Source organism: Aspergillus heteromorphus (assembly GCF_003184545.1).
Source record: "Aspergillus heteromorphus CBS 117.55 chromosome Unknown BO70scaffold_2, whole genome shotgun sequence".
NCBI lineage: Eukaryota > Fungi > Ascomycota > Eurotiomycetes > Eurotiales > Aspergillaceae > Aspergillus > Aspergillus heteromorphus.
The window spans coordinates 1395396-1421766 of record NW_020290407.1 but is presented as its reverse complement, the minus strand read 5'-3'; the positions used below and the strand labels follow the sequence as shown (position 1 = coordinate 1421766).

General features: G+C 53.4%; 13 protein-coding genes across 13 annotated transcripts; 8 read left to right on the top strand and 5 right to left on the bottom strand.

Moving 5' to 3' along the window:
* Nucleotides 1–1502: 1502 nt before the first annotated feature.
* On the bottom strand, nucleotides 1503–2495 carry BO70DRAFT_85214 (uncharacterized protein). The gene is made up of 2 exons (XM_025548785.1): nucleotides 1916–2495; nucleotides 1503–1854 (listed from the first exon to the last, which is right to left on the bottom strand). The coding sequence occupies exons 1-2, from the start codon at nucleotides 2388–2390 to the stop codon at nucleotides 1697–1699; spliced, it is 633 nt and encodes a 210-aa protein (XP_025403558.1). The 5' UTR covers nucleotides 2391–2495; the 3' UTR covers nucleotides 1503–1696.
* A 116-nt stretch (nucleotides 2496–2611) lies between these two features.
* On the top strand, nucleotides 2612–3355 carry BO70DRAFT_307675 (uncharacterized protein). Its single transcript, XM_025540083.1, has 2 exons — nucleotides 2612–2682; nucleotides 2755–3355. Exons 1-2 carry the CDS (start codon nucleotides 2680–2682, stop codon nucleotides 3235–3237), a joined length of 486 nt encoding a protein of 161 aa, XP_025403557.1. The 5' UTR covers nucleotides 2612–2679; the 3' UTR covers nucleotides 3238–3355.
* Nucleotides 3356–4169: 814 nt separating this feature from the next.
* BO70DRAFT_329373 (kinesin family protein) lies at nucleotides 4170–7716 on the top strand. Its single transcript, XM_025540780.1, has 2 exons — nucleotides 4170–4469; nucleotides 4531–7716. The coding sequence occupies exons 1-2, from the start codon at nucleotides 4279–4281 to the stop codon at nucleotides 7361–7363; spliced, it is 3024 nt and encodes a 1007-aa protein (XP_025403556.1). The 5' UTR covers nucleotides 4170–4278; the 3' UTR covers nucleotides 7364–7716.
* Nucleotides 7717–7950: 234 nt separating this feature from the next.
* On the top strand, nucleotides 7951–9098 carry BO70DRAFT_358541 (peptide-methionine-S-sulfoxide reductase). The gene is made up of 3 exons (XM_025542319.1): nucleotides 7951–8420; nucleotides 8513–8831; nucleotides 8901–9098. The coding sequence occupies exons 1-3, from the start codon at nucleotides 8246–8248 to the stop codon at nucleotides 8932–8934; spliced, it is 528 nt and encodes a 175-aa protein (XP_025403555.1). The 5' UTR covers nucleotides 7951–8245; the 3' UTR covers nucleotides 8935–9098.
* BO70DRAFT_85184 (uncharacterized protein) lies at nucleotides 8920–9341 on the bottom strand. Its single transcript, XM_025548784.1, has one exon. It carries the CDS (start codon nucleotides 9192–9194, stop codon nucleotides 8964–8966), a length of 231 nt encoding a protein of 76 aa, XP_025403554.1. The 5' UTR covers nucleotides 9195–9341; the 3' UTR covers nucleotides 8920–8963.
* An 877-nt stretch (nucleotides 9342–10218) lies between these two features.
* On the top strand, nucleotides 10219–11603 carry BO70DRAFT_283000 (uncharacterized protein; the record flags this gene model as incomplete). The annotated part of the gene is made up of 4 exons (XM_025539068.1): nucleotides 10219–10287; nucleotides 10350–10472; nucleotides 10545–11343; nucleotides 11407–11603. The coding sequence occupies 4 exons, from the start codon at nucleotides 10219–10221 to the stop codon at nucleotides 11601–11603; spliced, it is 1188 nt and encodes a 395-aa protein (XP_025403553.1).
* Nucleotides 11604–13666: 2063 nt separating this feature from the next.
* BO70DRAFT_85156 (uncharacterized protein) lies at nucleotides 13667–14261 on the top strand. The gene has a single exon (XM_025548783.1). The coding sequence runs from the start codon at nucleotides 13833–13835 to the stop codon at nucleotides 14178–14180; it is 348 nt and encodes a 115-aa protein (XP_025403552.1). The 5' UTR covers nucleotides 13667–13832; the 3' UTR covers nucleotides 14181–14261.
* Nucleotides 14262–15675: 1414 nt separating this feature from the next.
* On the top strand, nucleotides 15676–17424 carry utr2 (putative cell wall glucanase (Utr2)). The gene is made up of 4 exons (XM_025548782.1): nucleotides 15676–15718; nucleotides 15827–16043; nucleotides 16107–16544; nucleotides 16596–17424. Exons 2-4 carry the CDS (start codon nucleotides 15926–15928, stop codon nucleotides 17330–17332), a joined length of 1293 nt encoding a protein of 430 aa, XP_025403551.1. The 5' UTR covers nucleotides 15676–15718; nucleotides 15827–15925; the 3' UTR covers nucleotides 17333–17424.
* Nucleotides 17425–17835: 411 nt separating this feature from the next.
* Nucleotides 17836–18431, top strand: BO70DRAFT_85120 (uncharacterized protein). The gene has a single exon (XM_025548781.1). The coding sequence runs from the start codon at nucleotides 18004–18006 to the stop codon at nucleotides 18316–18318; it is 315 nt and encodes a 104-aa protein (XP_025403550.1). The 5' UTR covers nucleotides 17836–18003; the 3' UTR covers nucleotides 18319–18431.
* BO70DRAFT_392759 (uncharacterized protein) lies at nucleotides 18375–18889 on the top strand (the record flags this gene model as incomplete). Its single annotated transcript, XM_025546307.1, has 2 exons — nucleotides 18375–18535; nucleotides 18706–18889. 2 exons carry the CDS (start codon nucleotides 18375–18377, stop codon nucleotides 18887–18889), a joined length of 345 nt encoding a protein of 114 aa, XP_025403549.1.
* An 11-nt stretch (nucleotides 18890–18900) lies between these two features.
* On the bottom strand, nucleotides 18901–21117 carry BO70DRAFT_358539 (alkaline phosphatase). Its single transcript, XM_025542318.1, has 2 exons — nucleotides 19524–21117; nucleotides 18901–19464 (listed from the first exon to the last, which is right to left on the bottom strand). Exons 1-2 carry the CDS (start codon nucleotides 21022–21024, stop codon nucleotides 19169–19171), a joined length of 1797 nt encoding a protein of 598 aa, XP_025403548.1. The 5' UTR covers nucleotides 21025–21117; the 3' UTR covers nucleotides 18901–19168.
* Nucleotides 21118–21478: 361 nt separating this feature from the next.
* Nucleotides 21479–22363, bottom strand: BO70DRAFT_278958 (uncharacterized protein; the record flags this gene model as incomplete). Its single annotated transcript, XM_025539003.1, has 2 exons — nucleotides 21479–21675; nucleotides 21826–22363. Coding segments are annotated over 2 exons (735 nt in total), but the record flags the coding sequence as incomplete, so codon positions are not given.
* Nucleotides 22364–22999: 636 nt separating this feature from the next.
* On the bottom strand, nucleotides 23000–26260 carry hmt1 (putative vacuolar ABC heavy metal transporter (Hmt1)). The gene is made up of 3 exons (XM_025548779.1): nucleotides 25716–26260; nucleotides 24540–25648; nucleotides 23000–24478 (listed from the first exon to the last, which is right to left on the bottom strand). The coding sequence occupies exons 1-3, from the start codon at nucleotides 26070–26072 to the stop codon at nucleotides 23140–23142; spliced, it is 2805 nt and encodes a 934-aa protein (XP_025403546.1). The 5' UTR covers nucleotides 26073–26260; the 3' UTR covers nucleotides 23000–23139.
* Between the last annotated feature and the right edge of the window lie 111 nt (nucleotides 26261–26371).

Here is a 26371-nt window from a genome sequence, read left to right as displayed (position 1 = left end):
GTCGAGGTTGAGCGAGGCGAGCGGGAGAGGAGGAGCAGTTGGGAGAATGGAGGTGGGAGTGGGCTTCTATGCGACAGGCACACAGCGCAACGACGAGGGCGGGCAAAGAGCGGTAATGCGAAGCAATTCCAGAGAAGGGCCGAAGAGCATGATGAGAGGAGCTAGCCTGGGTAGTGGCTATTAGTTGGTTCGGTTGGGTCAGTCTAGCCGGGCGGACCAGAAGATGCAGCAGCCATCAAAGCGGGGAGCGCCAAACGTCAAGTTACTTGGAAGCAGACAGGCTGAGACACGGTGTAGGTCCCTCTGACTAATCCACCCCGAGTCAATGACGATTCGATCGAAGCTGCCTGGCTGCCTCAGTCATCTCTACTATCTTAGATATAGTCCTGTACCGAGTTGGTCACACCGTCACCCGATTATCTACTCTCCCCAACTCCCTCTCACCCTCACGGGAAGCCTCACCCAATAATTGCTCACCGTTGAGAAGGACGTGCGGCCGAACAGAGTGGATTCAACCGTCCCAGATGGAACCCGACAGCGGGAACTCACGGCTCTTGTGCGTTGCTTGGTGGGGGGGAATGCCTCCAAAACGAAACACCGGTCTGGAAATAATCATCTGAAGATTAAGAATAATCACCCAATAATCAAAAAAAATCCCGGCAGAGCTTCCTCCCCAAATCAGCCACACACATCCATCCAAGGCGTGGTCAGGTAGTGACAGGTCAATTTGTTACGTGGTCGCAGATGAGTCGATACTTTCTAGATACTGCCCAGCAAAAAAAAAAAAAAAAAAAAAAGGGCAGGTACTTACGGTCTTACGGAGTACCACTGGCTGGAATGGAGATCTGCCAGGGCCCTCGCGGCTGGGGTTTCATTGGACTGGCCGCCTGGCTTAAGGTTGGTCGAAGCTCATGGATCGCCTGTGTTCTCCTGCATTGGCCTGCACCACCGGGTAGATTTTCACTTTGAAAACCCCCCCCCGGTCAGTCAACCTCTACAATTTCTGCGAGCCTCGTCGAAGCCTGACATGGGATGGACTTCTCAATTCTCATGCTTGGTCCCCTGCATGCCAGGATTCCAATCATGGCTGACGGAGCAGCGCCGGGATCCGTGCACTCCAGCTTGAGAGTGAGCTGGACCAGTCAGGTGATTGATACGCGCGCAAGAGTACTATTTTGGGATGGAGATGATCTCGTTTTCATTCCAATCATTCCGCTGGCAGGAATGAGCGGGACTAGATATGTCCTGGCTTACTATCAACACCTGCGGAGACGAGAAACAAGAGTATCATGCTTGACCTCGTCCTAGATCCCCTTCCAGTTCCTGGCGCGGTTGCTGTCGCCTAAGCAGCGTCCTTGTTCCCTTGACAGTCCAAGCACGTGGACGTCATCTGGGGCTCGTTCCAGCCAGAGTGCCAGTTCTCAGGATCGGATTGCACCGGATGGCTATAGGGATCAACAACCCTGTAAACGAAGAGCGGGGAGTCGAGTAGTGAGGCAGGGTTGTGCACAAAGGCCCTGGCAATTCCCATCCATATGCTCACACTTGTATCCATGAGGAGCAAAAGCTCTCACTCGTACCAAAAGGACGCTTATTGCGCCGCGCAAGGTCGGGGTAGCAGGGTGAATAAACTCCATGACAGAGCCGGTCGCCCCATGCAGACATTCAGAAGCGATTAACACAGCTCCCTACTTGCTCACTCCGGCTTAGACGGGCGGCTTCCCAAAAAAAATTCCATGTAGGCCGGACGATTGCCCTTCGACAACTCCAAAGCATCCTGCAAAACCCCATACACCAAGCTTGCTTTCAAACCAAGCTTCGCTGTCCGAGCCGCCGTATAGACATCGTGCCGAGCTGCCCAACAACCAACAAATTAGCACACAACCTCCAAACAACAGAATCAAAGTCAACGTACCCATCAAGCTATAAAGACCTGAAAGCGACAACCCCGCCGTAACGGTAGACAGGAAATCCCTCCGATCGTGGCGGGCATAATCCACCGTCTCCTCAAAAAGACAGAACACCGTAGCTCCAATGCCCAACCTCGCCCCCATCCTTGCCCCTTCCTTCATGCCCCCAAGCAGAGACACATAGTTCTTGGTCTTGTGATACTGGAACCACCCCTGCGTCGACGAGGGAAACCGATGCGCGTTCTCCGCCCGGAACTGGTAGCCCGCGAGCTTTTTGCCGTGCGAAAACCCGATCACCATACCCGCACAGAAGGCGGAAGTGAGTGTGTATGAGAGACGATCTTCGAGGTTGATTCCGAGACGCGGGGGCGCGTCCGATTCGAATAGTTTGTCCAGGTTGAGGGCCTTGAATAGGGATTGAGGTTTGCGTGGGCCCGCGGGTAAGTCTTGGTTATCGATCGGGGGTTGTTGGCTGTCCATGGTGAAGGAATTGACTTGCGATCTGGACAGGTGAGGCTTGCCGTGCGTCAAGAAATTCCGGCGACTGTGCGTCAGTGGGTGGGTGAATGGATGGGTGGGTGGGTGGGTTGGTGAATTGGATTGGAGGTGATCAGCTTCTACGGAAATAACGGAGGTTGGAAAGAGCAAAGTCGCGGGACCGCCTGAGCGACGGTTCGCCGACTGACTTCCGCCCGCCGCCTCGAAAAGCTCCCGAGGCCCCGCTCGAGCTCAACTGAGTATCAAACCGGAATAATCACCCGTCTACACCATGGTAATTTCCTTGCTGTTGTTCGGTTTACGCGCTATCAAGTGAGAGCTACTAACATGATCTATCTCGATACAGTCTCAGGCCGACCCCGGACATTGGACTCTCTTGTTCAAGAAGCACAAGACCACCGTGCTTCTAATGCTCCCGCCTTCTGAGACGATCGCCACGACCAAAGAAGCTCTCCTCAAGGCCCTCCAGTCCCGCGGCCTGAAGGACATTAACGGTGACATCGTCCCGGAAGACCCATCTGAAATTGAATTTGGCGTTGCGATGGACAGGAATGACCTCGAAAAAGGTTGGATAAGATTGGAGGCCGAGGTCCCGGAGCTCGATGACAGCGACACACCGAAACGCGGCGCTGCGAAAAAGAAGGCCGCCGGTGGCCTTACACTAGAAGCGGCGGATATCAGGAACGGACAGTCGATCGCTTTCAGGTTCCGGGAGTCCAAGGGAGAGGATGCCGCGGAGGGAGACGAGATGGCTGATCTTGGGCTGGATGATGCGGGCTGGGATGTAGTTCTACCGAGCTTCGAGGACGAGGAGGAGGAACAGGACTGAGCCGTCTATCTCCCGTTCTTCTTCAGCTCGGATTCTGGCGTTCTGTTATATTTTCGGGACTGGCGCATAAGGTTCGAATGCACGGCGTTGGGAAATCGGTATAGCTATTATTAGGAAGAAATATATAACGATGTGACCAACACCGACTTGGATAATCAATAGATTGTATGGCTTTATTTATCATTGGTGATGAACAACGAATCCATTGGGATTGTGTCATCTCAAAACCTCGAATGATGACGTTGCTCCAAGGGAACCCGCTTGCTCTTATTAGAGTATGAATCAGGGATAACTATGTAAATCATGCAGACTCGGTCCAAGACAAAATACTATGTAAATGACTGATGTCTCCCGACTTTGCCCAGATTTAGGTCGTTGTTGTGCTGTGGCCCAGTGTATCAATCAGGAGCAAACAGAACCAAAGGCCGGATTCGGGATAGATAAGATACCTGATGCACCAGGCCCCTCTCGTTATTCTGCCGGTAGAGACTCGCGAGTACTACCCATCACAAACAAAAGCAAGGAACGCATCAATGAAGACAAGGGATGCATCCAATCATTTCAACAACAGTCGCGCGGAACCAGCCAATCATGAAACACTTGAGCGTGTGCATGACGCAAATATGCGTGGGCTTTGGGTTATGCCACGAATCCAAAAGACATGTCGTGGACGTGGATGTAAGCCCACGACGAAATAGTGTTATCGACACGACCGGTGGTTGCCTGGAGCAACAGGCGGTGGAAAACAAGGCGATGTCAACAGTCAGGCGGAAGCTCGAACTAGTGCCTCAGTGTCAACTCAACAGGGGAATCTCTGGGGCCGTCGGAAAAACAGGTCCACAGTCAACATTCTTCCATTGTCGAATCCTCGACTCTTATCTGCTCCCATTTATTGCCCCCCCTCTCCCTATCATTCGCCTCGCCGACGGTGCAGGGCGTCGCGAAGTCCCCGGATAGCCGACCTCCGCGTTGAAGACTCGTTCCGCGTTAGCTCTCCTCTAGAGGGACGTGACGCCTGTGCTGTCACATAATACTAACAAAATGGCCGACGCTTCCTCCATCACCGTTGCGGTCCGAGTCAGGCCCTTCACGATTCGGGAAGCCGCGCAGCTCTCCAAATGTCAAGATGGCCCACTGTTCCTGGGTGACGGGTCTTTGGCCGGAGCACCGACACCCAAGCTCAATCAGAAGGGACTTCGATCTATCATCAAGGTCATTGATGATCGATGCCTGTGAGTTGAACGCGTTTTGGTATGCCACGTCATTGGCGTGATCTAACGGAGTATTGCACAGTGTGTTCGACCCCCCAGAGGACAACCCGGTCCAGAAGTTTTCGAGGAGCGTCGTCCCCCAAGGAAAACGCGTCAAGGATCAAACATTCGCTTTCGATCGAATCTTCGACCAGAATGCCTCGCAAGGCGAGGTCTACGAGGCCACCACCCGAAACCTTCTCGACAGCGTCCTCGACGGATATAATGCCACGGTGTTTGCATATGGCGCGACGGGATGTGGAAAGACGCATACTATCACCGGCACAGCACAACAGCCGGGTATAATTTTCATGACGATGCAAGAGTTATTCGAGCGGATAGACGAGCGATCCGGAGAGAAGGCGACTGAGATTTCGCTCTCGTACCTGGAAATTTACAACGAGACAATTCGCGATCTCCTGGTTCCCGGAGGGAGCAAAGGAGGACTGATGCTCCGGGAGGACTCCAACAAATCGGTTTCGGTGTCTGGTTTGTCTAGCCACCACCCGCAAAACGTGTCACAAGTGATGGATATGATTATGAGGGGCAATGAATGCCGCACCATGTCCCCGACCGAGGCCAATGCCACATCCTCGCGGTCGCACGCCGTCCTTCAAATTAACATTGCTCAGAAGGACCGGAATGCCGATGTCAACGAGCCCCATACCATGGCGACGCTAAGTATCATTGACCTTGCGGGTAGCGAGCGTGCGAGTGCAACGAAGAACCGCGGTGAGAGATTGTTCGAGGGTGCAAACATCAACAAATCTCTCCTCGCCCTGGGAAGCTGCATCAATGCACTGTGCGATCCTCGAAAGGCTAGCCACGTTCCCTACAGAAACTCAAAACTGACTCGTCTGCTGAAGTTTGCGCTCGGCGGTAACTGCAAGACAGTGATGATTGTCTGTGTCAGTCCATCAAGCCAGCACTTTGACGAGACGCAGAACACATTACGGTATGCCAACAGAGCGAAGAACATCCAAACGAAGGTCACGCGAAACGTGTTCAATGTGAATCGCCATGTCAAAGACTTCCTGGTGAAGATTGACGAGCAGATGGCTTTGATCAACGAATTGAAGGCTCAGCAGAAGGATTCTGAGAGGGTCGCCTTCTCCAAATTCAAGAAACAGACCGAAAAGAAAGACGCCGTCATTCGCGAAGGAGTGGCTCGTCTTCGCAACGCATACGAGCACTCACAGTCAGAGAGGCAGGAGCGGACGAACAACATGATTAAACAGAAGCAGGTCAGTCGACGGATCGGACTGCTGTCTTCGTGGATCGCCGCTTTTGACCATGTTTGTGCATGCTCGGAGGTCGACGAGGCACTGTCAAACCTCAAGGCAATCCGAAAATCCGCGCACGGGAAACTTCTCGAGCTGGAGAGTAGTAGGCAGCATTACCATCAAAGGCTAGCCAAAAGCACGTGGGATCGCAGTTTGAACTCTGCGGTGGAACACGCCATCCGCCAGCTCCAAGACTTCGATATCAGGGACAACAGCGACATTGCCATTATCGAACGTGAGGCGGACCTTTTGAGATCGAGCACTGAGCGCGATGCCCTGGCGGCAGTAGCAGAATATGACAAGGCGGGCGAAGCGGCTACTATACAACAACTTCTCCAGGCCCAGTTCGAACTGATGACCGAAATCGAAAATCTCATGCAACTGAGTGAGGAAGAAGCTGTCGAGCAGGGACAGAAAATGCTCGCAAAGATGCTCAATTCCGCTTCCATCGCAGCATCCAGCATCGTGAAACCAGATGGTGGCGCAACACTTGCTCCGCCATTCAGCCCTGTTAAGATGAGTTCACCCAAGCAGAAGAAGAGACTGAGTCTCGCGACTGCGTTGCCTACAGGCCGAGCTATGCATGCGCCGGTCTTGACTCCCTCAGCGGCACCGCCTTCCCCTTCGAAGGGATCCCCTCGACGTCGCAAGCTGAACGTGGGAAGAAAGAGTGTCAGTTTCTCGCCGAAGAAACCCCTAGCGAAGCCAACCAAGAGAGGAGTGAGATGGAAGGATGATGAGGACGAGGGCACATTGACGGAGTTCCAGAAAACTCCCCAGAAACCGCAAATTACCACGATACCAGAGAACAGCCCCAACGAGCCCACACTGCCCCGGACATCGCCTATTCCGCGAGGAATTCCAGTGCCGTCTCGGAACTTCAGCCCTTCGGGCGCCTCGCCTCCCATCTCCGCCATCCCAGAGCCCACTCTTAATATCCAGAAGAACAACCGATTCAAGGCCGGGTTCTTGACCAAAAAAAACAGCAGCTCTCCAATAGCGCCACCTCCCACGTCGACGCTCCCGTTGTCCGGCAGCGATGGCTCGCCCCTCCGCGACATTGAGGGCAGCAGCTTCTTGAACCGGAGTTCCATCGAGCGGCCGTCTCGGATTGCGGTCAGAACTTCGAGTGGAAGCTACACCAGCAGCCCGGCATCCGACACCAAGAACAGCTGGACGGCGAGCAAAGATGATGCGCTCAAGATTACCTCTGCCATGAGGCGGATCTCTGGAGGGTCCTACGGTGTGGGAGGCTCAGCCAACGCGCTTCGCATTCACCGGCGACGCAGCCCGACATCGAACACATACGGAAGCTCCCCGACCGAGCACAACACCATGAACACCATGTTCACGTCCCACGCAAGGCGACTGGTCAAGAGCGAGAAAGAACTAGAGGGCAAGCCCAGGGTGCTGAGTCCTCGCACCATCCCCATAATGAAGAACACAAATCGGCGTACCACATTCGGAGGAGAGATCCGACCACGGGATATCAGCTTCGCAAGCAGAGACGCCATAAGGCTCAGCACGATGGCCACCCCCAGCATTGAGAGGCCCTCCGAGGGCCTCTACGGTGCCGGGTTTGGATACAGGTAGACCATCGCTTTCTAACTCTTCTTTCTATTTTCTTTGTTGGTAGGCAGGTCGGCAGGACGGTGTTCAGGGGCGGATACCACGCGCGTCACGTTTATGTTGAGATGCAGGCCGAACGATCTGAGATCCGGTCTTTCCCTCCTTCCTTCATGTTTCTTGTTTGTTTCAGGGTGGTGTGCCTCATGCAGAGCTTGGAAAGACACAAAGACACCGTGATTTCATTCCCCCTCGATGTTAAATGGTACTTCTTTCATGGCATATATTACTCTCGGGACGTGTACAATAGCAGGACGAATATTTTACCCGGTCACTTTGTATGCAGGATGGAATAGCTGGGATTAATGTGGACTCGAGACCATTCCACCCACTTTTAGTAACTTCTCAATTGCTTGGTACCATCTACTAGTACAGAACTACAACGAACCGGTGGCGCCGAATGTTCCGAGGCGGTTCTAGAAGCCGGCCGTCATTATGTCATGCGGGATGACGCCACTGGACCGCGTCCATGACAAATTCGCAACGGCCACTTTCCAACGCGATCGACTGCATCCTTCGTATCTGCAGCTCATCTTATCTCCATTTCCTCAACTGTAGCTGACGCGCCAATTCATCCCCATATCCTAACCGAAGAAAAGAAAAACCCCTACGTGCCCTCGTTCCCGCCCCTGCGACGAATTTGCCGGAGCCCCTCCCGGTAACTAAAATTGTGGTGGAGCAAGCAAGCAATCGAGTACGTATAAGAAAACCCAACAAATAACCATAAAACGGATGGCCTTCGCTGCGCCCGCATTGGGATCGACTCTTTTCTCACGCATCCTCCGTCCCTTCTCGACGACTAGCTCGCCTTTCCAGTCCGTGACCTCTCCGTCAACAACCGCCGCCAACATGTCGCAAACCACGCAGACGGCGACCGTGGCCGCCGGGTGCTTCTGGGGCGTCGAGCACCTGTTCCGCAAGAACTTCGGTAACGGGAAGGGTCTGCTTGATGCGAAGGTGGGATATTGTGGTGGGAGCAGTGCCTCTCCGTCGTATCGGGCTGTGTGCACGGGTGAGACTGGACGTGAGTTTATATAATCCTAAACCTCCTGCGGACATGATGGCTGGATTGATAGATATCGATGCTAACGGATTCCTTTTCTCACGGGAAAACAGACGCCGAAGCCCTCCAGATGACATTCGATCCCTCCATCGTGACCTACCGCTCCCTTCTCGAATTCTTCTACCGCATGCACGACGCGACGACCCTTAACAGCCAGGGCCCCGACGTCGGCACGCAGTACCGCAGTGTGATCTTCACCCACGGCGACGAGCAGTTGCAGATCGCCAACGATGTGACAGACAAGGTCAGCAAGGAGTGGTACAAGGAGCCCGTGTCTACTGTCGTCGTGCCGGCTGGCCAGTGGTGGGATGCCGAGGAGTACCACCAGCTCTACCTGAACAAGAACCCTGCCGGATATGAATGTCCTGCTCAGTATGTGAATCCTCTTCGAATTACTCTGGGAGTGGGTTGCTAACGCTTGTAATCCTCTTTTTACCGCAGCTTCGTGAGATCCTTCCCTCCGCTTTCCGCTTGACTCGGAGCCGGTGCTAGGATTTAGGCAGTCTAGGTGTAAGGGGTGTGAATTTGCATCATTGCATGGGGTTTGTGTTGGGGGTGCGGCTCTGAAGTGAGTTCATGTGGTTGTTGGTGGTGGTGGTGGTGGTGGTGGTGGATAAAGAGGATGTGTGTGGTTTGTACAGTTCTAATAATAGGGAAATTATATCCAGTCTTTGTATAGCTCAGAATCAAACACGGGTGCTGCTCTCGGCACTTGAGAAATTGTTTATTTTGCATGAAGGGGGTCCTTGGGTAGTCTTGTCTTTGTGCTGTGTTTGTTGATATGGTGAGTTTGGGGGGCGCGTATAATGCCACTTTATATGGTTCTGAAAGTATGGGGAGAACCGGGTAAGTGACTTTCCTCCATGTAAGATTATAAACCAGTGAATGAAGAACATCATGGGTATCATTTCTGAGATTACTTGTTTCTCAATTTCCCGGTCTTGCGCATTAGGGGATCTATACCCCGAGGGTACGCAACCAACGTTGATACTTTATTCACAACTGTGATGGGAGGAGATTAGCCTACCTTCCTTGTACTCGCCTTCGAGTCATCTTGATAACAGAAGCTCCATATACACAGCGCAAAGGACCAGCGTGTGTATGTGAGCCAAGGCTAACGACTCTGACACTGGCAGCGCCGCCAGAAGTTCTCTATACAAGCCATAGAGCCGAATTTCCAATCCTGAACCAATCTTCCAGACATAGAGCCCTTTCCCTATTTGGTGTAAAGTCCAGTGACAGTCATTGGGAACTCATTCACTGAGGTTGTATTGACCCAGTCGTGACAAGCGAGCAGGGCGTTAATGGGCCCCCCTCCCCCTCCTCCCTTTTCCCTCTTCTCTTCCCCCCCAAGAGCCTCGCTTTCTTCTTTCCTCTCTCTTCCCACCCACCTGTCTTTCTCCCCTCTCCCTTCCCTTCCTCCCCCCCTCCCCGTCTTTCCCTTGCTCTTCTATTCAACATAGGACTCAATTGACTAGCACTGCGGTTATTCTCTGCAACTTGTTTCCTTTTTCTCTTCCTGCTAAGCTGGGTCTGTCCCGAGGGTGTCGTTTCCCCAGGCACGGCAGCCCCCCAGCGTATAACACACAGTCTCCGACGCGTCTGATTCCTGTCTGTCTATTCACTTAGCTCTCCCAGCTTCGTCACCCGCACCTTCACGGCGGACTCTGGTCTTTCGTCCTCACACCCCTTTGTCAAGGGGATATAAAGGCAGAAAGATACCTTGTACAGGACTCAGATCACCACCTGAGCTGTCAAAATGAAACCCCGCTCTATCGATACGGCCATGGCTGAAGCCTTGAGCAATCTCAACCTGATCAGCAGCCATGTATGTTCTTCTGTAGCCGAGTATGGTCGACAAGAAGGGAGACGTTTTGCTGATTCGGGCAGTTCCGCGACCATGGACAGCACCAAGCTGCTAACGAGATCGGAAAGCTGAGCATCATGATCGTGAACAAGTTCTCTGAGGGCATCGTGAATATCCCTGCAGAGGAATATGCTGTGGAGAAGCCGGTAAGCACTTACCTTCAACTTGTGGGGCATAATATGTCTCATTTGGGTACAAGGACTGAATGATGATTGCAGCAAGCTGGTCCCAGTCGAGTCACTGTGCCTGCCCAGTTCCCCGACTTCAACCCCCTCCAGAAGCGAGCCGTCGCAGCCCTGATGAGTCAGGTTGACAAGGAGAACCGTGACCCTGCCGATACTGAGAGCATTGCAGCCCAGAAGATGCCGGCCCAGGATGAACAGCTTCTTCCGAGTGGAAGCTGGGCCCAGGTCGCCGGCTCGGCACCCGAGGATAGGGCCCTTCCTCGTGACATGGCGCAGTACATGTCACCCATGTCTCTGACTTCAGGCTCTGTGTCCAAGCAGAGCCAGAACAGTGACGGGGAGGGCGAAACGCGCGAACCAGCAAATGCGGAGGCCGCGCTTCCCGCGGCTCTGTTGCCGGATATTCCTGAAGCCAAAGCAGGAGTCATCCGTGTCTACGGAAGAATCACCCGCGACTTTATCCAGTACATCACCACGCGTATCCATGAAGGACCGCTGCAGGACATCCGCGTCGAGACCAATGGAAGGACCAAGGTGACCTTCCAGCATGCGGCTCAGGCCCTTGCTTTCCTGAAGTCCAACCAGGACATGGAGCAGTTGTTGGGATATGGACGCCTTGGTAGCGGCTACCATGTCGAGCTGGCGGAGATCGTGGACTGGAACGAAGACCATCGTCGCATGAACCAGCCTATCCGCGAGCGCCGCCGCCTCTCCTTCGCCAGAAAGAGGCTCTTTGCTGAAGGCATGTCCCCCGATAAGTGGAAGCAGGACATCCGCGCCCTGGCAGGACCTGGAAACATCGATTTCCTTTGGGTCTTCAACTCTGGTAACGGTAAGTACAAGCACGCGTGGCGTTGGCACCGCGAAGGCCGATGCCGGGCTGACCCGATTGCAGCGACTGCCGTGTTCACGAGCACCACCGTGGCTCGCCGCGTGCTGGAGATGTTTGACGGATGGAAGAATGGCCGAAACGTCTACAGTGGCGTCTCGGTGACCTACTCCTCGGACCCGTGCGAGAAAGAGTTGGTGTTGGTTCGTGAGACCAACCGCCCGGGCATGGCCAGAAACTTCGTGAAGCGATCCTTGCGATAACCGCATGCGATTGATCCATGTGGTCTGCAGGTCGCCAGGCGCCACTCACGTTGGCGGATGAAACATCCAAGATCGGTCTTTTCTTTTCCTTTTCCTTTTCCTTTTTTTTTTCTTTTTTTTCCTCTTTCAGTTGACAGGACTTGGCGAGTAACGAGAACGGAAATCCACACACGGAAAAAGAAAACAGAAAAACAAAACAAACCCGACAGCCGGGATACTGTCCTGTCGACTGTTGAGAACAGCGGGGGGGTGGTCCGTTTGCAAGTTGGAAATGTAAGGAATGCTGTCCAGAACTTCCAGACTCCCAAAGTGCTGGAAACAAACAACGTGGTGAAAGGTGTTGCACTTGCATGAGCGTCGACCGACCCGGTCCGTGCCATGCCATACATACTAGGTACTACTACTATCCAGGGCACGGGCGACGCGCACGATAGCCCACTGTTGTTCATTTATGGAAATGTCACGGGATTTTAGGACGGCGGATTACTTTTGCCGACAATGTGTATTAGTTTACTTAGTTGAATTTGATTCACGTGGATGTAGGTCTAATGATTTTAAAGTAGGGTAGGAAGGGGACTGCGGTTGTTTTGAGATGACCAGTCAAGATAAGTAGATAGCAGAACTACCTAGACTACCTGAACAGGAGAGTAAGAGTAACTTTTCCGTGCTATATAATCACCATGCACGCAGTAGGTGTGGTGCATAGGTAAGTAGGTAAGTATGTAGGTAAGTCGAGAAAGATCCACCCGCCGAAATTAAGCTCTATCCCCTGCCTGCCTGCCTGCCAAGTCCCTCTCTTTCTCAGGCATTGAACCTACTTATGTACCAAGTAGATAAGTACAAAGTAAGTAGAGAGAGAGAGAGAGAGAGAGTACCAAGCAACCCGGCTTGCAGTAGGTAGTCTAGGTACTTCCTTAGGTAGGTATTTGTGTATGGTGATTGGGATTGGATTTGCGACTGACTCGCACAGATCGACCCTCATTACGTAGTTACTTGTAAGTACCTACTTATTCATTCATGGCTCATGCATGAGGATGCTCCCCTTGCATGAACGTTTGGTGGTGATGTAAGTAGGGTGGATAGGGTAGGTAGGGTAGGTAGAGTAAGCAGGGTAGGCAAATAAGCAGGGTAAGCAGGGTAAGCAGGCGTATACGTCAGATGTGGGAGGCAGATAGGTAGGTAGGTAGATAGGTGCTGAAGGACGAGGTATGCTGGGATCTTGTAGTGGGTGCGACGGACATACCAAGCTTGGGGGTTTTGTGGGGATGATTAATATTGTTGCTAGGGGATGGATGGATTGCTTGTTGTGGTGTATACACTACACAGTAGTGGTTATGTGGAGGATGGGGGATGTCGCGATGTAGCCAGTTGGGTATGGGATGTTGTGCTGTTAAAGATAGTGAGGGATTGAGTGGGTGGGTGTTGGGCTATCGCGCTCGAGTGGTGTTGATGTTGATGTCATTTCAACTCTGTCGTCTGTCGTGTTGCCGTGTTGTCATGTGTGGGCTGGGGTTGGGTTATGCAGCTGGATCTGGATCTGGAGCTGGATGTGTATGTGTATGTGTATGTGGACTTTTCTTCCTCGTGGATTTGGATCTGGATCATTTAGATACGTACCTACTATCTAAGGTAGATAGTAGATAGATGGAGAACTATTACTGTAAATCTAGCGTGCACCCCTGCATGGGGGGAAAAAAAGGGGCAAAGGCAAAAAGTACAAAGTAAACAAATAAGGTTCAGTAGATAGGACGGACAGGGTTTGCGGGATGTCATTTGCCCAGCAATTCTGCCCGCGATTCGATTTTAGGGCCAGTGCGGAGTTTACTGAGTGAGGTAGGTACTGCAGGTAAAGTAGGTCTCGGTAAGGAAGTGCGATACCTAAGAGATGTTAGGTAGTAGGTATGATGATTAGTGGCAGTGTGTAAATTAAGGATTTGGGGTTGTTTGAGATTAATAGCTGACACATTATTAGTGGCATTGTGGATGAATGGATGGATAGTACTACATGTATGTCACGCAGTGTAGAGTGTAGACTAGTCCGTGCAAGTAAAGTAACGGCTTTTGTCTCAGGGTCAGCCCGGCTGCGATCGAAATCGTTCTTGTTATCTTCGAGTCAGCTTGTTTGCGTCCCCTTCCGGTCGGTCGGTCGCCCTATGAGTTGCCGCTGTGCGCAACAAACAATGTTGTCTGCCACATTCCACACATGCTGCTGTGGCAAAGAGACGTAAGATGGCTAAAAATATCTCTCATCTAGCGTACACAAGATGTTGCTTACTTACTATAGGTTTTTTTCTTCCCTTTTCTTTTTTTTTTTTTTTCTTTTCCGCCTCGAAGGCGAAAAAGGAAAGGAAGATAGGAGAGAAGACGAGAAAAATAAATGCCAACGCTTGGCTTCGAAGCATAGTGTCCACTGACCGAGTCGTAGTGTCGTGTGCCAGCCAGTCCGTCAGATGTTTATCATCCGTGGAACAACAACAACAGCAGCAGCAGCCAGACAATCTGTTCCCGAATCAGGCAGGTGAGGTAATGCGGTATGCGCGCGTGGACAGCAACCTGCCTCCCTACCCGTTGGTGTAACAACAGGCCGTCCTGATTCCGGCGGCAGGTTTGGTCTGGTCGGCAATACTGTTATTGTATCTACTGAGGGTGTAAGACACATGACGGAGGACGGCGTGGCTTGTGCCTACCAAGAGAAACTAAATTGACCGTTCACGAACCAGCCCGATAGATCACACTAGCATTTCAGTTGTCTTGCCCTTATCTATGGGTCAGGGCGGAGTGCCAAGTGGAACCGGTCCCTTGAGTCTCGGTCACGAGTCTGGACAACATATGGTTCGATCGTTTTCGAGCGTGAGAGACAAGCTCCATTGGGTCTAAGACATTGTCATTGTAATTGTGGGTGGACCGTATTGATAGATCCTAGTCACTCGGTGGGTAGATCGGTAGAAATTTCCCAGACACAAATGGGAGAGAAATAATAAGCTGGAGTTTCCATCACCTCACCATATCATCCATCCCCAGAGATGCGGGAAGTGTTTTCAGGGTACTACAGCGCTAGTGCAACTAGTCTACTCCGTAGGAGGAATTGACTTCGGGTGCCGGTGGGGCCAGGGTCTGCCTGCTTGGGGACTAGCGCCGGTGCAAAGGGTCCTCTCGCTGCATGGAAGCTTCCCTAAACAGCAGGCAGGATCCGGATGTCGTAGGATCTGGAAAGCGGAAAACCCTCATCCACGCTACACTACTGCCCGTAAGTAACCTTGTACGCCTTGTAAATACCATACCGTACACCAACCAGCTCCCGGGCTTTCTCTCTCTCTCTGCCTGATCAGAACGAACCCCTGCGGGCAAACACCCCAGAGCATCGTGGATCTAATTAAGCAGCCGTTTCAGATGGCCGTCCCGCACGAGTTGGGACGGACGCATGGATCGGATCCTGGGGAACAAAGGGATAATCCCGACGGTGTCTGCGTGAGAGTGTCACCCCTCGATGGGCTCTCGTGGGTGTCTGTACTAGCAGTAGTGTACCTAACTAACTAGTGCCTTAGTACTTAATAATAGTAGGTAGTGGAGGGGAATACGACAGGCGTATGATGACCTGCATTACCAGCAGATCGAAATTACCTGACAACTGCCCGCTAGTGTGGCCCTCGATTATTGCATCGCACGGCGATACAAATACTACTCCGGGCCCCGTTCCTGCCTAGATAGTAAAGTATATGAGCTCTCCTTTTCCCCTCCCGCTTCGGGCAACTTCCTTTGACCGGCACTCGTGGCACGATCGTTGCTCGTTCACCTTCTCTTCGTTCTCATCCTCCTCTTCTTCTTCCTCTTCCTCTTTCTCCTCCTCTTCTCCCCCTCATTCGTTTCCTCGGCTCCTCCCTCATCCTCATCCATCTCTTCTATCTCTTACCTACTACTACTACTACTAACTATCGACAAACCTACTATCTCTACCTACCTAGCGGCCATAAATTTACTAAACCGTCCCGGTCTCTCATTAATTGGGGCAACCGTTGATTGGGTTCCGCTTATCTGCCCGCCCGGTTCCCATCCACCGCCGTCTTTATATAGAAACCGTTATTTTTATTGTTCCTTGGAACGATCCCCGGAATTTGGTACGTCCATTCCTCCGCTGTGGCCCAGGAACCGTCAACAAAAAGAGCCCGAGATCCATGAATTTGCGACCCTCGTTACTGATAAACTAACCCTGTCCCCCCCTCTAGTCCCTCATTGCACACCTTCCACTCTCATCCTAAAAGGCACTACCTTGCATGCTCTCTCTGGCTCGACTTCCGTCTGTTTCTCAGTAAATTTCCGTCACCATGGTGCGGTACGCTTCGTCGATCCTCCTGGCCTCGTTGGCCGCCACTTCCGTCTGGGCTGCTGCGCCCACATGCACTACCAGCTCCCAGTGCCCCGAAGAGTACCCTTGCTGCTCTCGTGCGTTGGACCCTCTCCTCTAGCCCTACGCTGTATCACCTTACTAACCAACGCTCTCCCCAGAATACGGCCAATGCGGTACAGGTGCTTACTGCCTGGGTGGGTGCGACCCTCTCTTGTCTTACTCTCTTGACTCTTGCGTCGCCGAGCCGGTCTGCGAAAGCCGAACCTACAAGTGGGACAGCCTCGACAACGCAGCGCTGAACACCAAGTACCTCGGAAATGCCTCTGAATACGACTGGGTTTACAGCGGCTACCCCAAGCTGGAAGACGGTAACCTCCTCATCACCATGCCCAATAACACCGTGGGCACTCTCTTTGCCAACAACCACTACATCTGGTACGGCAAGATCTCCGGAAAGGTTAAGAGCAGCCGTGGCGCGGGTGTGGTTACGGCCTTCATCCTGATGTCGGACGTGAAGGACGAGATCGACTTTGAGTTTGTTGGCTCGGATCTGGCAAACGTGCAGACCAACTATTACTGGCAGGGTGTCTTGAACTGTGAGCCGGACCAGGACATAAACCCATAGAGCGACGCTAACATGTTCACAGACGACAACGGTGCCAAGGACGGAGTCAATGGCAGCGACACCTTCGATGATTGGCACGACTACGAGATCGACTGGACCGAAGACGCTATCACCTGGTCGGTGGACGGCACAGTGAAGCGCACCCTGACCAAGGAATCGACCTGGAACGCAACGGCAAACCGCTACCAGTACCCTCAGACCCCGTCAAGAATGCAGCTGTCACTCTGGCCGGCCGGTCAAGCCAGCAACGCCCCCGGAACTATTGCGTGGGCTGGTGGTCAGATCAACTGGGACAGCCAGGACATCCAGGACAAGGGCTACTACTATGCGACATTTGGCGAGATCACTGTCGAATGCTACGGTGCCCCGAACAGCACGGTCTCGACTGGTGACCAGTCGTACGTGTTCACCTCCTCCGATGGGCTTGAGCAGGGCGTTCAGATCACCAACAACAACACCGTTCTTGCATCGTTTGGCGCTACTGGTCTAGATATGGACCTTGGTGCCGGCGATTCCTCCAACAGCACGGGGTCCAACAGCACTGTCCCCCAGAACACGGGAGGAGGGTCTGGAAATGAGCCGGGATCCAACGGTACTAGCACCGGCAGCGGCAGCAGCAGCACGAGCACTTCGACCGGGTTCAGTCAAGGCGGCGACAGCGACAGCAAGTCGAGTGCGGCCTCGTCCCGGAGCGAGCGTGTCATGAACGGCTCGTTCTTTGCTGCCCTGGTTGCAGTTGTTGCTTCGGTCACTCTGTAAAGAGATCCGACACCTCCATCTTCCCTTCTTGGATATTTTTACCATATAGCTTGATTCTCGGCACGACACCGTTCGTTTATGACTTGGCGTATCATTCTTAATCATTTTCTTGTTCTATACCTGGCGCTCCGAACGCCCGTCTTTGATCGGACTTTGTACCACTACTTTATACTTGGATGTCTTGATGGTTCTTATGACAGCGCATGGAGGTTGCGCTAGTTATGTCATGGGCATGATCCGAATACACATACTAATACCCTGTTCCGCTAGATCGGTGCCGCTGACTGAGGTTACTGGTTTTGCTAGAATCAGATGCCACTGTACTGCACTGTACTATACGTCAGTCCCATAAACTGTATATCAGTAGATGTTGACTCTGTAAACTGTATCAGTAGACATTCACTCCTGATTAATCACCAGAATTATGACATTACCTAGCCGACTAGGATGTCGTTGAGACACCATTCTAGTCTAGGGGGTGCGTACCAATCACTTCCAACTCCCGCAAATAGTAGGTTAGCAGGCAACCAGTAAGAAGACACAGACATTGTATATTCAGCCATTGTTCTTTATCTGCGGCGGAAACAACCAGAACAAAGAACTCAACGTGAATACTATGCATACCGCAACGCAACACTAAATTCAGTAGTATTCATATATAAGCCCAAGAAATGTGCAAACCGGGATGGATGATCTCTTCTCTCTTCTCTTGTCTCTGTAACCAAAATCTGGGAAATCGCATACCGGATCTCTTCTCTTGTCTTTCTGGGGTTGAGGTTGGACTGGATATTATCGTATTTGCAGCTTCGGTATTCATTTTTGTTATACAGTCAGTCAGTCAGTCAGTCAGCCATATATCCGTTCATCATCATCCGCCATCCACCATCCAACATCCACAACCATCAGAGCTACAACCACCATCCACCAACCACAACCATCAGAGCAACCCCCACCAACCCCCACCAACCACCCAAAAGTGGCGCTGAGATGAAATAAAATGAAATGAAACGAGAAGAAAAGAAAAGAAAAGAGAAGCGAAGCAATGTGCCTCTACACAGCAACCCACTACCCGACCTGCCAACACACGGAATTCGAGCTGCACGTGTTCTGCCGTGCTGTCCTGGACGAGCTGAACCGGATCAATGACCCCGTGGAGCGCGAGAAGTGGGATATTCCGTTTGATCCGCCGGATTGTTTGCCGAGGTTTGGGGTCAATGTTGTTGCTTGGGGGGTGGGTTGGTCAAGGGGTTGGGAGGGGGAGGGGGTTTGTTTGAGGTGTTTGGGTTTGGGTTTGGGTTTGGGGAGGGGGGTGGGGATGTTGGTGTTGATGTTGATGTTGATGTTGATGTCGGTGGGGGCGATGGGATTCCTAGTGGTGGAGGGGATGGTGGAGACGGCGATGATAAGAACGATGGGGATTGGGTTAACGAGAGTGATGATGAAGATGATGATGACGATAAAGAAGAGGGCGAAGATGAAGGTGAAGAAGGTGAAGAGGAAAACGAAGCTGAAGACGAAGAGATGGAAGAGAGTGATGTGGACGAGGAACTTTGGTAAGAAAGAAGAGGATTTGATATTTGTTTCTTAAGATATTCTGGTCTGTTCTGGTCTGTTCTGGTCTGTCTGTCTCTGTCTCTCTGTCCGTCTGTGTAAAAAATGTTTATTATGGTTTGTGGATTTCCAACTGGGCAAGGTAAAGGATACATCATAATGTGATTTCTTGGGTTTCTTATAATGGGGGTAAGCGTATGTGTGTGCGTAGCAGCAGCAGCAGCAGCAGCAGCAGCAGTAGTAGTCATTGGGTTCAGTTCATGTCATATCATCGGTAGTCAGCAGTCAGTGGGTTTCGCCGCAGCCGCAGTCTCGCTCGGAGAGGCCGCGCTTGCGGAACTCGCCGTGGTAAGTATCCAGGCCCTCGGTCCGGACGTCCTCACCGAGCGGGTCGCCGAGCCAGCCGTTCTCGTCGGTGGACGACGCGGACCACGCGTTAGTGGAGCGGAGTTTCTTGGTGACGCTCTTTACGTCCAGGTCCAGGTAGTCGGCGAGGAAAGCGCCCACTTCGGTGTTCTCGTGGTTGCCGACCAGCGGCCAGGCGTCTTTCAACGAGGAGGCATAGATGTTTACGTCGACAGCTATGATTAGGTCAGTACAGGGTGTGAGAGAAAGAGGAGTGCGGGGAGGTGAGTCTTACCGGAGTGTCCGTGGGTTGCCCACCCGATCTGGGCCCTTCGACTGATAATGTCTGCGAAGACGTACTGAGTATCGTATGGGGAGTTGGGATCGAGCACGGCAAAGACCTCGGCTGTCGTGGCGTCGGTGATGCCAAGATCCTCTTCGAGCAGTTTGCGGACGTATTTGCGCTGCGCATCGTCGTTCGATTCGACGGCGAGAAACTCATTCAGCTTCTTCTTGACGAATTCGGAAGAGTGGCTGGCGTTGGCGAGAACACTTGGGAGCCATTTGTAATCAGGATACTCGGGGTGGAGTTGGCGCGCGGCCGACAGGCCTCCGGTCTCGTGGTCGGACGTGCTCACGACGATGCCCGGGGTGGAGTCCTGGTCCAGGAACTCCAGCACCGCGGCGAATGCCTTGTCGTAGGCTAAGACCTCATTGACTTGTGCGGCTGGGTCGTTTCCATGGCCAGCATGGTCGATGCGCGATCCTTCGATCATGAGGAAGAAACCCTGGTCGCTGTGGGCGGTGGCCTCGCTGAGAGTCTTCAATGCAGTGCGGGCCATCTCCTCCAGGGACGGATACACGTCGTCCTGGGTGCGGCGGTCAATCTCGAAGGGGATGTCCTTGCTGGCGAAGAGGCCCAGCAGCGGGAGCTTGGCTTCAGCACCCCCGTTGAGGGAGTCGAAGCCAGCCCGGTCATCCAAGTAATGGAATCCGTTCTCCTTAGCCAGACCGACCAGGTCGCGGTCATCCCCGCGACAGCTTCCGTCCGTCGAGTTGGGCAGGAAGTGGCACCGGCCACCGCCCATGATAAGGTCCACCACCCGGCCCAACGGGTGTTCTCCAATCTCCTGCTCCGCAATGCGATCCTCGTACTGGCGGAGATTCACGTGTGAGGCGAAGCACGCCGGTGTGGCATCGGTGATACGGGTAGTCACGACGAGCCCAGTCTTGTAACCGGCCAAGGAGGCAGCCTCAAGGACAGTACCACAGGGGGAGTGGTCAGGGAGCACGGAGATGGCGCCGTTGTAGCTCTTGAAGCCGCAGGAAAAGGCGGTCGCTCCGGCGGCGGAATCGGTCACAAGGCTGGAGCTCGATCTGGTGCGGGAGGTGCCGACGATGTGCTTATCCAGGACGAGGGTGTCATCGATGGGAAGGCCTTCTGTTAGCTGTCTGAAGCTCCTGGTCAGGGACAAACTAGTGGGACCCATCCCGTCGGACACCATAAAGATCAGGTTCCGTTTGCCGGTCGGCTTCTCTCCGGGGCCCCAGGGACCCTTGGAGTGATCATCGAGACGACTCGTTTCGTGCTGGTAGACGACTGAGAGAACGATCACGCCCACCGTGGCGACAAGCGCCCAGGTGAACAGTCCGAGTTCCTTCCAGAAGGTCCATCCCCGGCGTTGTTCACGGCGAGTGCGGATCCCCGTCAACAGGGCGTCCTCCTCCTCGGCATTGCGGATGGAGGAGTGGTCGGAAGAAGGGCGCGGGGCCAAGAGCGGCTCTTCTCGCGCCATGGTCCACAGAATACCCTCTAAGCTCTAAGAGATGCAAGAGGTCAAGGAAATAAGGAGGGATGAAGCATGGAGGGAGGTTGGACAGGAGGTGAGTCGAGGGGAGTCGAGGGGAGTCGAGGACAGTCCGGGGTTGCAGCTCAACCGATAGTCGCCCAGGGGCCTTGCCGTTTCGGGCATCGCGCGTGCACGGGATCGACGAGCGACGTCACACGCGCGCTCGCCTATCAACACATCACATACAATCAGGAAGACAGGTACTCGGTATCAAGATACAGATGCCTGTAATAGTGAGGCTAATTTACACGGACAATAATCCAATCCAAAGCGGAGATTACTCGTACAAACCCGTAGCTGCAGCACCAACCACCTCCACTTCCATCCACTTCCATCCACCATATCATATCCCCTTATCAGCAACCCCCCAGCACCACCAAATCTCCCAAAACAAAAGCGTTTACCTCCCCTTCCACCCAATAGGAATCATAGCAGCCGCAATCTCGGAAACGCCCCTCTCCGTCGCAAGCAAATTGAACTGCGCCGCAGCATTCCTCGTATCCAGAATCTCCACGCGCACGCCTAAGGAATTCACGAACCGCTTCGTCTCCGGCGACAGCGGGAACACCGAGTTTCCCATGCCAATGATCAACATATCTAAACCAAAGCCACAAGTATTAGCAATCATCAATCAGCAATCAGCAATCAATCTAAGCACAACACTCCCCCCTCCCCAAACAGCAACAAAAAAAAAAGGGAGGAACAGATGAGGAATGGAATAGAATAGAGAATAGGAAGGAAACATACCCGGCCTCGGCCAAACCAAGCCCAAAAGCCCCCAAGCCTCATCATCCAGCTCAAACTGGCCCTTCTTATTCAACATATCCGCCTTCTTCCCAACCGCCTCCCCTTCTCCCTCTCCCTCTCCCTCGGCCTTGCCCTTCCCTGCCAGCCACGGCCTCCACGCAAACGCCTCCCCGCCAACAAGCAACACCCCATCGCCATTCGTCACCTTCACCCCGTTGTCCAGATGGAAGCCCGTGTCCAGACAGGCGTCGATGGCAGTGGTCGGGGCGGGGATGTTGCCGAGGACGTTGAGCGCGGCGAAGTCGGTCTGAGTTTCTTCCTTGGAGCGCGGGCCGCGGTCCGTGGTCGAGGGTTTGGGGGTGTGCGAGCGGGGGATCATGCGTGTGGGGCGGATGTGGCTGCTGTTGCTGTTGTGGCGGGCGGAGGGGGTGGTGAGGAGGGGGAGGGCGGTGCGAGGGATGTTAATGGTGGTAGTGATGGGGCGTGTTAAGATGGAGGAGATTGAGGTGCGGAGGGCGCGGAGGAGTTGGGCGATGGGGGGTGCATGGTTGATTGTGGGGGTTGGAGGGGGGGTCGGTGGGTTGGGAATAAGTCTGGTTGCGGAAACGCGGGCGATTTATTGAGAGGAGGGAATGGAGGTGAGACGAGATAATATGGTGTGTGGTGCGTGGTGTCTGTGATGGTGACGGTGGTGGTGAAGAACTGAGTCGGAGCTCCAAAATGTTTAGCTCCGGGTTGTAGGCCTGGGCGTTCAGGCAGGGATACCCCGGCTTGGGGCTGGCCAATCAGACGCTGGCGAATAGTAAAGGCACATATCGCCTCTTACCGTACCCTGAGTAAGGTAAGGTACCTAGTGCGGAGTACTAGGTACCTCAGGTGGATATTACGGCCTATGCAGTCGACGCAATAACGTCTCAATTACTCCATGTTTCAGAATAATGCACGTAAAACTCTTGTGTTATTAAATACTAATATGCTGTGATCATGATGCGAAATGCAACTGTCTAATGAGTTTTTATTCACGGTTCCAACCATTTCTGCACCCTTTTCATGAACAAAGTCAAGGTCAAGGTCAAGGTCAAGGTCAAGGTCAAGGGTCCTCCCATATAAAACGACAAGCGAACAGGTGTCATACAGGTCGTGAGTGGCTTCTCATGCAATGGCACCGAAGCGAGAGAATTCGGAATAGAGAAAATTGTCCCTGGTAATCCCGGGAAGGCACTGTCTTCGTCGCTGGTTGATAAGCCGAGTGAGTGCGGGTGCAGGGACGTCTTGCGCTTCGCCAGTAGATGGATGGCTTTGTATACCTACTGCTCAGCGAGTCGTTTCCGGCTCTTTACGGCCATCGTCGCCAGGCTTGCTAGTAGGATAGCCTTGTTGTCCCTGGCGCGCCCCAGCGGGGAGTGCATTGCCATTCCGATCCTCGTCGGACTGGCTGGAACTATCATCGGCGGCCCCCGTCGTGGACGCACTACGCAAGCGTTGAGCGCGATCCTGAAGCACCTGGGCTTCTGCGGCTGCTCGCTGGGCGCGGATCTGTTTCCGCCACATGCTGGCATACCGGCCCTTCATCGCCAGCAACTGATCATGGGTGCCGCTTTCGGCTACTCGCCCTTCGTGCAGGACAACTATACGATCTGCCGTCGTGATAGTGCTCAGTCGATGCGCAATGACAAGCATCGTGCGGCCGCGAGAGAGGCTGGAGAGCGCGCCTTGTATGTGCTCCTCGGTTTCCGTGTCCAGAGCAGCAGTGGCCTCGTCCAGGAGGATGATCCGCGGGTTCTTGAGAATGGTCCGAGCAATCGCAACCCGTTGCTTCTCTCCTCCACTAAGCCGTAGACCGCGCTCCCCGACCTTGGTGTTGTATCCGTCGGGGAAAGACATGATTTTATCGTGGATGCTGGCAGCGCGGCAAGCTTCGTAGACCTCTTCGTCCGTCGCGTTCTGGTTGGCATACTTCAGGTTGTACATCAATGTCTCATTGAAGAGCACAGTGTCCTGTGGTACAACGCCCATGTGTCTCCGGAGCGAGTCGATCGTGATACTTTCGACGTCATGCCCATCCACGCGTATGCGGCCCCGCGACGCGTTGTAAAACCGGAAGAGTAGCCGGAAGATTGTCGACTTTCCTCCGCCAGACTCACCCACCAATGCCGTTGTCGTGCCCGGCTCGCAGCGGAACGACAAGCCATTCAGGGCTGGTTTGCGGGTGTCGTACGAGAACTCAACGTTCTCAAAGGTAATATCGCCTTTGCAGATCGGAAGAGGTCGAGCGCTAGGTCGATCGACCACTGTGGGTTGCTCTCTGAACAGTTCCAACAAGCGCTCCGAATTGATCAGCGCCGACTGAATGGAGCGATAGAAAGTACCGAAGAAATTCAACGGCCCTTGCAACTGGGCCATGTATGTGAGAAGCGAAACAAATTGGCCGACGCTCCGTTGTCCTAATGACACCTGGTAAGCGGCGATAAAGCATGCAATAAGCAATCCGAGCATGAAGACGGTGTTTTGCGAGGTATTCATCAGGTTGAGGGAAAAGAGGACATGGTATTCGGCCTTCTGGTAATCAGACACGGCACCCCGGTATCTGCCGAACTCGTAGTCTTCCGCGTTGAAGTATTTGACGGTTTCATACGAAACCATTGAATCGTTCCTAGAACCGTAATGTGAGTACATCTGTCAAAAAAAATTTAGGAAAATTCCCAGGTACTTACTTCACGGCATCTTCTTGCCGGGACTTGTTGACCATCTCTCGACGAATTTCAGCTCTCCACTGCGCCATGCGCACCGTGACATAGAGATAACAGAAAGTGACGATGGTAACAACAAGAGCGTAGTAAGCGTCCAGGAAGACGAGGAAAAACACGATGGCAACACAAAGGTCAACCAGCATAGGGACAACCTGGAAGGTGACCTGCTCGAGGAATGTGTTGATCGAACTACCCTTGCTCAGAGCAGAAAGCACCTCGCCGGTCTTCTTCCCCAGGTGAAAATCAAGACTCAGTCCGTGCACGTGTTCGAAAGCCGCGGTGGAAAGCTCCATGTACGAATACTGGCTGACGGGAATCCAGAGATTCGATCTCAGGGACCCAATGAGCCCCTGGTTTCCCTGCAGCCACCGGTAGAGGATGTAGAGGCAAATGTCAAACCAGGGTACCCGGAATTCGCCCTCTTCCTGAGATAGCATGTTGGTGATGACACCTGCCTGGTAGGGAACCAGCACGTTGACAATCCGCTGCAGGACGATCAACACAAAGCAGATGACAACCACCACCTGTAGCTGTCGGGACTTGGATGGCCATAGATACGGGAAGAATAACGAATAGCCGCTTAGGTATTCCCACCAACTGGTCGAGGGGACGGTGGTTGGGCGAACCCATGGGTCGGCCGGCTTCGGAGGTTGCGCGTGACCGTTGGTTGAGCCATATCCGTTTCCATTTTCCGCGTGGTGCTCATCAAGCAATCCCGTGGACTCGCTGGCGCCATTGACGTGATTCTGGGCTCTCTTGGGGTGGACGTTAAATGAATTGAGCATGTAGGACATGACCATAGTCGCGAGAAACAGTATCCGGATGCAATTCGAAACCACCTCTGTCAGCTCCCATGGGGTCAGGCCTTGTCGCAGGCGGCCGCCAGTAGGATCGCCAACCACGGGTTCTCGATGCACGCCGGCATATATAGAAAGGGACGTGCCTAGGATGCTCAGCTCGATCGGGATAGCTGCTAGCCACGGAAGGAATTGGGCGAATGTCGGGGAGGGGTCTGTATCCAGCAATGAAACGAGGATGATCGCGTAGTCGAAGAAGGAACCGACAACATAGATCTATTGACGTCAGTAGCTGCACTCGCCATCCCATTGGCACCCCAGGCAGAAGAGCAGGGGCACTTACCACCACAGACTGACCGCACCACCAATGCTCCGATCTCGCAATCATGACATGGGCGACGTTGATGGCGCCGTCCGCCACAATGGTCAGTAGAATACCGACAGACAGCCACTTGAACAGCAGTTTCACATTTCGGGAAAACTTCTGGGACGCCTTGACAACGGTCACCGTACTCCTTGCCCGCTTGGGGAGTGGTCTCCCCCCCGGTCCAGTCCGCACGGCAGTGGCATTCTTATTCGCATTTCGGGCAGCGATGACGGAGCTGGCAATGAACGACGCCACGAAGATGAGGAGGAGGAGAATTGGGGCTCCAGTGCGAAGCGACTCGAGCAATTCCCGAGTGGCGTGTTGGGAACCCATGATGTATGTATAGCCCTCCTGGTGACCGACAGTATCACAAGACAATCAATCAAGATCTTTCCATGACCCAGCAATTGTGCGCGCCCATCCAAGTCGGGGATTGCCGAGTTCGCAGTGAAGTAATCGAGGGACGGCGGCAACGGCAACCTCGAATGAGGGTGGTCAAAGTGGTGGTAGGTAGGGTTGGATGGATGGATGGTGAATATCGGCGATCGAGGGAGTGCCGAAAGTTGAGTGATGGTATTGTTGGGGGCGGATCGACAGACACGTGGGAATATAGTGTCTCTCCCTTCGATGTA

What these genes read in the sequence shown, in the direction of transcription:
- BO70DRAFT_85214 (XM_025548785.1), bottom strand. Translation starts at nt 2,390, where the DNA reads ATGGACAGCCAACAACCCCCGATCGATAACCAAGACTTACCCGCGGGC. An exon ending in AGGTCTTTATAGCTTGATGG is followed by an intron (nt 1,855 to 1,915) that starts GTACGTTGACTT and finishes GTTGTTGGGCAG; the next exon opens with CTCGGCACGATGTCTATACG.
- BO70DRAFT_329373 (XM_025540780.1), top strand. Translation starts at nt 4,279, where the DNA reads ATGGCCGACGCTTCCTCCATCACCGTTGCGGTCCGAGTCAGGCCCTTC. An exon ending in GTCATTGATGATCGATGCCT is followed by an intron (nt 4,470 to 4,530) that starts GTGAGTTGAACG and finishes AGTATTGCACAG; the next exon opens with TGTGTTCGACCCCCCAGAGG.
- BO70DRAFT_358541 (XM_025542319.1), top strand. Translation starts at nt 8,246, where the DNA reads ATGTCGCAAACCACGCAGACGGCGACCGTGGCCGCCGGGTGCTTCTGG. An exon ending in GTGCACGGGTGAGACTGGAC is followed by an intron (nt 8,421 to 8,512) that starts GTGAGTTTATAT and finishes ACGGGAAAACAG; the next exon opens with ACGCCGAAGCCCTCCAGATG. An exon ending in GGATATGAATGTCCTGCTCA is followed by an intron (nt 8,832 to 8,900) that starts GTATGTGAATCC and finishes TTTTTACCGCAG; the next exon opens with CTTCGTGAGATCCTTCCCTC.
- BO70DRAFT_85184 (XM_025548784.1), bottom strand. Translation starts at nt 9,194, where the DNA reads ATGCAAAATAAACAATTTCTCAAGTGCCGAGAGCAGCACCCGTGTTTG.
- BO70DRAFT_85156 (XM_025548783.1), top strand. Translation starts at nt 13,833, where the DNA reads ATGGCTAAAAATATCTCTCATCTAGCGTACACAAGATGTTGCTTACTT.
- utr2 (XM_025548782.1), top strand. Translation starts at nt 15,926, where the DNA reads ATGGTGCGGTACGCTTCGTCGATCCTCCTGGCCTCGTTGGCCGCCACT. An exon ending in AGAGTACCCTTGCTGCTCTC is followed by an intron (nt 16,044 to 16,106) that starts GTGCGTTGGACC and finishes CGCTCTCCCCAG; the next exon opens with AATACGGCCAATGCGGTACA. An exon ending in CTGGCAGGGTGTCTTGAACT is followed by an intron (nt 16,545 to 16,595) that starts GTGAGCCGGACC and finishes ACATGTTCACAG; the next exon opens with ACGACAACGGTGCCAAGGAC.
- BO70DRAFT_85120 (XM_025548781.1), top strand. Translation starts at nt 18,004, where the DNA reads ATGTGCAAACCGGGATGGATGATCTCTTCTCTCTTCTCTTGTCTCTGT.
- BO70DRAFT_358539 (XM_025542318.1), bottom strand. Translation starts at nt 21,024, where the DNA reads ATGGCGCGAGAAGAGCCGCTCTTGGCCCCGCGCCCTTCTTCCGACCAC. An exon ending in GGCAACCCACGGACACTCCG is followed by an intron (nt 19,465 to 19,523) that starts GTAAGACTCACC and finishes ACCTAATCATAG; the next exon opens with CTGTCGACGTAAACATCTAT.
- hmt1 (XM_025548779.1), bottom strand. Translation starts at nt 26,072, where the DNA reads ATGGGTTCCCAACACGCCACTCGGGAATTGCTCGAGTCGCTTCGCACT. An exon ending in GGTGCGGTCAGTCTGTGGTG is followed by an intron (nt 25,649 to 25,715) that starts GTAAGTGCCCCT and finishes TGACGTCAATAG; the next exon opens with ATCTATGTTGTCGGTTCCTT. An exon ending in CGGCAAGAAGATGCCGTGAA is followed by an intron (nt 24,479 to 24,539) that starts GTAAGTACCTGG and finishes TTACGGTTCTAG; the next exon opens with GAACGATTCAATGGTTTCGT.